Genomic DNA, 6,961 nt, shown 5'->3' on the forward strand with positions numbered 1-6,961 from the left:
CTTGTGGATTCGACAGTTTTTCTTGGTATAACAGTTGATTCCAAGCTGCAGTGGGGTCCTCACATATGCAAGTTAGCGAGTAGGCTTAGTTCTGCAGCGTTTGCGGTAAAAAAAATACGAATGTATACTAATGAAGATACGGCACGCCTGGTTTATTTTAGTTATTTTCATAGTGTTATGTCCTATGGCATTTTGCTATGGGGCAATGCTGCCGATGTCGAAACGATTTTCATCCTGCAGAAGAGGGCTATTCGTGCTATTTATAATATGCACCCGAGGGAATCCTTGAGGGACAAGTTTAAGGAAATCAAAATTCTAACTTTAGCGTCCCAATACATTTTTGAAAATTTATTGTACGTGCGTAAAAACATTGCAGAATTCCCCAGAGTCTGCGATTTGCACAATGTGAACACTAGGAACAAACATAGGCTTGCGTTGCCGGCGCCTCGAATTAAGAAAATAAGCAACTCTTTTAGGGGGCTGGGTGTACAGCTTTTCAACAAGATCCCACTAAACGTTCAACTACTACCTGTTCATAGATTTAAGAAAACTGTTAAGGAACGTTTGTGCAACAAGGCATATTATAAAGTTAAGGATTATTTACTAGATGGCACTACGTGGGAATGAGGCGCTAGCTCCTGGCCTTTTCATTTTTCATTATTATTAATTTTTTTTAATTGTATTTTTTTGACTTGTTTTTTCTTTTATTGTGAATATTTCTATTTATTTAAAAAAAAGAAAATATTTGAGAAAAAACAAAAAAAAAAAAAGCCCGCTGAGTTTGTTTCGCCGGTTCTTCTCAGGACTGTGGCTTTTTTTGGAACCGGTGGTAAAGTTAACATTGTTATTTGTATTTTGACATTCAACAAGTGTGTCATACTGACGTCTAAGTTGAAATAAAAGATTTTGAATTTGAATTTGAATCTATAAGTTTCACCTTCATCTTGGATATCACCAGTCAACAAGTGTTACTTAAGTTTAAAACGCTTATTAAAATACTTTTTTGGGTTGAACCAAGTTAGCTCTTTATGAATCCGAATTCATTTGATCTCAATTATTTTGATTAAGGCAAAGAACGTAATTGATATACAAGAGATTGTCCCTACTCTCACTCTTTGATAATATCTATAGGATTTTCTGCTAAAATCAATGACAGCGGCATTGGCACCAGTGCCTATGAGCTTCAATAACCACTCAACAACAGGTGTTTGTGATCACAAAATCAAATGACCAAGTATTGAAGAAATCGCCTAAAGCAATTAAAAGTGTATAACAACAAACCAAACCAAAAAATTATTTGTCCCTATTGTTCCTGAGCAGTATATTAAGCAAAAGTAATCAAATATTGCCATTGATCCTTAATAGTGTACACATTTTCCAGATAATCATATTTCTTGAAGTTGGGGAAAATAACATTCAAAGACTATGTTACATGGATATAATATTATAATAAAGTACAAGCTTAGAAAAGTGCGTGAAAAACAAAAAAAAAATCTTTAGTACAAATCAAGCAATAGAGGTTTCACTATCAACACTTGAAGATTGTCAGAACATTACGTTACCTCTACAGCAAGTGGCTATGTGGAGAAAGAAATAAAAATTGTTTATAATTTCAATATATTATTATGATCTATTTTAGTGCCACCCTTACATGGCCTTATTTGTTTTGATACCTTAGATAAAATCATAACTAATGCTGTTTTGAAAAGTACTGAAATTTTAGCTTCCAAAACAGAAAATTATAAAAATTGGGTGGTCGTTGAGAAAACCTATCATTTACTCTCATGTCTATTTTATATCTATTACTAAATTTATTTAAGTTAAATGATAAAGTCATTGCGTTCGTTAATCAAATTATATTTATTTAATCATTGCTCATAGTTATTTTATTCAACTACAGTACTACAAAATACAAGTTCAATTCTTGGTTAAAAATTACAATTCAGGCTTTCAGAAAATAAATAAAAAAAAAGCCCATAAAATGCGTGATTCAACATCAAAATGTGATTGACATTATCATTTTGTCTGTGCTCGTGAATATAATATGACTAGTCCCAAAAATGAAGTTGGAACCAACTATTGATATTAACACTTAATCGACCACCAGCCTTTTAAGCAGGCTTTGTCAACGTTTTATTCACTAATAGCCTATAAATTGGCTTTTCATAAATTTTAGCTACCATCAGTTTTTATCCTCTCTATATTCTTATGAACATATCGGACCTTAATTATTTTCTAAAGTATGATTCTTGTCCTTTTGGTATATTCATTATTTATGAACTGCCAAAATACAGCATAGTGGCAATAGGCAGACAAACCCTAAAGCCTAGATTACACTTGGCAGTTGATTTTAGTCTACTTTAAGAGAGATATCAAAAATTGTTATTTTTAGTTCCAATACCTATACTCTGCTGTTTTATTTCTTATCAGTTGCCAGACACTTCTACTGTGTTTAAGATAAATAAACTATTAATTTCAAATTAAATCTATTGTTATTAATTTATCATAATCATATCATATTTTTACATACTATTTGTCCCTTATTTCAAAGAATATGTATACATATGAGTTTGTCTCAAAATAATTTGGTCACTCTACACACAACAGATATTTAGCGTAGCATGTCAGAACATGTTTCATCAGGTTAGGAAATAACATGAATTATATACATATGCATATGCATACCATGTTCTAAAAATGATCAGGTTTATAGAATGGCTAATATAGATTCACTTAGATGATAAAGTAAATATTGATTTCATTGAGATCCTGCATTCACTGCACCAGATGTAAGGGAACTGTTCTCAAAAAGTGGCAAATATTGTGGCCAGTACTGTGACATTTCTTCTCCTCTTTTACGAAAATAATATTTATAACCTATACTAATATTTAAATCTACAGGAGTTTTTACGGATGTTCCGTTATAACTACTGAACCATGCATCCGATTGACTTGAAACTTGGTATCCATGTAGAAAATACATGTACTTAATGGATAGGCTACAGGTGACACATAGTCAATTATAAAAATTTAATTTTACTAAATTAAACTGTTCAATCAGGGTATATTCAATCTAATCTTATGTAATTTTAGGAATTTAAAAATCAAGCTATTATATCACCTATTATGTCACCCAAAGATGGCAGATTGAACCCCAGATTAATACAATTTTTACTGTTATTTGGACCAAAATTATAAATTAAACTGTTTATCTTTCTTTAACTATAGTAACATTTATTATAATAGTTACTTACAAGGTTAATGAACAGTGAATACTCGAGTCAAGGGGAATATTAGTAATTTACAAAACACAAACATGAAAAATAATATTTGTTTGGTGTATAGCTTAAAACATTTTTTTTTTAACTCATAATCAAAATTTAATGAGAATTCTACAGAACATGTTGCCTTTCATTTATTACTTAGTTTAACATAATATTGACAAATTTTCAAGTATGGGAAACTAAAAAACAATGATAAAAGTTCTCAAAATACTTTGAAGTTATTTGAATTTTTTGTTTTTAATAACAAAACACGACACAAATAATTATTCACAACATTGCTGGGCGTCTTTCTGTCATATTTATTATTAAAAAAACTAAACGTCATTTGAGACAGTTTTTGTGCTCGTTAAATAACTCAATTAGGTTCTAGAATGTTTCTATGGCTTTGAATTGAAATATCGTGGGGTTTTTTATGTGTTTGTCAAACACAATTGCATTTCTAACTTACCTCAAGGCTCTGACTCTCTTATAAGGTGGGCTGTGAGATACAGGCGCCTGGGATTCATCTCTGATGCCGTCATCATCGTCCAGATTACTAAAATCTAGCTTCCTAGGCACAATGGACGCTGGTATCGGGCTCAAATTATCAGAAAATATGTTAAAAGGATCCGACATGTCACAAGATGTCTCGACAGACAATTCAGACGAATTGTGCTTGTTGTTTAGTCCTGTTTTCATTCTGTACCACTCAGTCATGTCCGTTTCCACATATAAAAAACAATATTAAAGATGAAACACTAAACAAATCACTGTTTTCTTAATAATACTTTCAAAACGATTTCACTTATCCCAATCAACGTTATGGCGGATGACGCATAGCACCTGTTCGAGCGTTCGACCAATAACAGCGTAGCAGATGACCGGTGAGAGAAACATTCAAATTTTATTGGCTGTGTTGTTTTTTTTTTAAATAACGATGTTCCACATCCCCTGTTCATTGGTTAGTTGATAAATACGTTCAGGAAACGAATGCGATCAGGTTGTAATTTCGAATGATTACTTTCTTTTTCCAAAAATAAATCGTTAAATTGTCCCTTGGCAATAATGTGACACTGTTTAAAACTTGCATAAGTTCCATCATGATTTATGTAAGTGTAGTGTTTGCTCAACAACCCGCACTCAGACCTTATAATTCATTCAAGCCTGTCAGGATAGCCGTCGGAGCACCTTGGTATGTGAGGAATGAATGGATCTCAAAATAGCATCGGAAAGCTTTTACGAAAAAGCGGCGCGACACTGTCTGTCGGTATTCCGATCTGGTGGTTTGGTCTTGTCAGCGAAGAATTGCTCCAGGGCAAATCTTAACAAACTGAGCTCCGTATGTCCACACATTTGGTAAAGCTGGTTTAACCCCTTGAGGTTACTAGCAGTAGATAGGTAAAAATCATGGAAACCTGGCCTTTTGATGAAACTTTAGGCCTCTTAATCAATTTTCGACGACGATAGAGCCACATCATCAAACTTCTCCTGGTGTGGTCTGATATCCACATTACACTGAGTGCGATCAGGCGGTAATTCCGGCTTCTCGACGTGGTGTACTTCTGCCAATGTTGCCGGCTTAAGCATTCTCTCAGGGACTCAGCATGTGGATCGCCAGATTTTTGGATGAACGGAGAATTAATGACGTCATTGACGACGGTGTTCTAATGCCGTTACTCTGGTATTTTACAAGCCTCCACGATTGGAAGCCTTGGGCTCAATGTTTCGAGCGTTACTAAGTATCGGAGTCATTCGGAAGGTAAAGACAAGTTGACTTCAAAAACGTTGGAAGTACGAGCCGGTGCTTCAGGCCTGGACAAAGACTTATACCGTCCAGAACATCTAAACAAAAGTTCGGCCGCGCTTGGAGCACTGCCTCTTCACTGGACCGGGTTCCCAGCTACTTCCATTTTATTCTATACAGAAGAGGGTCGTTGGGATTGTTGATAGTCCCGTTCTCGAAGGGACTTGGGTTCTTTCTGTGTTTTGTACCATTTCCATGGGGAGTGCTTTGAGAAGTTGTTGTGGACGGTCCCATCATATCGTTTTTTCCATCGCACCGCCCACCACAGGAGCAGACTTCATCCATACTACCTGAAACCACTGCGTTAATCCACAGTGTATAATCCCAGATAAATTTTTTGCTATGTACCATTCGGATCTGGAATGAGTTCCCCTGCATGGTGTTTCCGGAGCATAGCAGTCATAGACATATCCTTCTTCCTGGCATTGCTGACGTCTATTATGGACAGTGTCTACATGCCTGCATACATACATGCATTCACCATGGGCTGTGATATGTGAGATGGGAAAGATCCAAGGCTATTAATTGGTTTGGTTTAAGAGGGAGATAATTACTCTCATAGATAATACACATAAATCAATTATAGATAAGCAACTCAAGCACTCAACAAAAATGTTTACGGGCGTCGGCCACTAGATGGCTTCGCTTCGGTTAGTTTTTCATTGCTCCTGTTGATGGTAGTAACAAATTACCCATCCTATATTTTATTTTAATGAAGGATTTTCAGAAACCACAAATTGATAAAATTTGACAGTGATATGAGTAGCAGAATTATTATTTCAATAATATCTTAAAAAGCACCCCACACTTTTTTTACAATAAAAAAGATATATTTTTTACACTATTTGCAATTTAAATTTATTAAAATTTATTTTCTATTTTTTAGTTGAATTTTATATAGAGCGGGTTTTTTAGTTTTTTTTAAACTATTATTTATTATTTAATAGATGTCACTACTATTCGTTTGCAAACTAAATTCTACACCAAAAATAAAGAATACAAGAAGTACTTATAGTTACTACTAGATGTCGCTAATTTAAAACTGTAACAATGCTTAGTTTATTTAGCAACAGATGTCACTACTATTTTCCTCTGGCTTATGCCTAGTTTGAAAAATATATTTGATCACAATCATATAGTTTTTAAAGAATACACACTGAAAAACGCCCTGAAGTTGTCGTGGCCTAAAGGATAAGCCCGGTGCAATCGTACCAAGCGATATATCGGTGTTCGAATCCTGCTCACGGATACTAGTTTTCCAATGAAAAACGTACCTACTTAAGAATTATTATTGTTCACGATTGACTTCCACAATGAAGAAATAATATCGTGTAATAAAAATCAAACCCGCACAATTATAATTTGCGTAATTACCGGCGGTAGGACCTCTTGTGAGTCCGCGCGGGTAGGTACCACCACTCTGTCTATTTCTACCGTGAAGCAGTAATGCGTTTCGGTTTGAAGGGCGGGGCAGCCGTTGTACTGTTAATACTGAGAGCTTAGAACTTATGTCTTGTTTTTTTTTTTTATTGCTTAGATGGGTGGACGAGCTCACAGCCCACCTGGTGTTAAGTGGTTACTGGAGCCCATAGACATCCACAACGTAAATGCGCCACCCACCTTGAGATACAAGTTCTAAGGTCTCAAGTATAGTTACAACGGCTGCCCCACCTTTCAAACCGAAACGCATTACTGCTTCACGGTAGAAATAGGCAGGGTGGTGGTACCCACCCGCGCGGACTCACAAGAGGTCCTACCACCAGTGTCTCGAGGTAGGTGGTGGCATTTACGTCGTAGATGTCTATGGGCTCCAGTAACCACTTAACACCAGATGGGCCTTAAGCTCGCCCAACCACCTAAGCAATAATAATAAAAAATAATAAAAAATCAGGTC

At 35.3% G+C, this 6,961-nt stretch overlaps 1 protein-coding gene across 1 annotated transcript in view; it reads right to left on the bottom strand.

The window, feature by feature from the left end:
- The window catches only part of Wee1 (Wee1 kinase), a 29,783-nt gene extending 25,690 nt beyond the window's left edge, over positions 1–4,093 (bottom strand). Inside the window, 1 exon segment of the mRNA XM_089737664.1 lies at positions 3,733–4,093. Coding sequence (XP_089593790.1) covers positions 3,733–3,980 — 248 coding nt within the window. The 5' untranslated portion in view covers positions 3,981–4,093.
- Positions 4,094–6,961: the final 2,868 nt, after the last annotated feature.

This window comes from Bombyx mandarina, chromosome 23 (assembly GCF_030267445.1).
Source record: "Bombyx mandarina strain Sakado chromosome 23, ASM3026744v2".
NCBI lineage: Eukaryota > Metazoa > Arthropoda > Insecta > Lepidoptera > Bombycidae > Bombyx > Bombyx mandarina.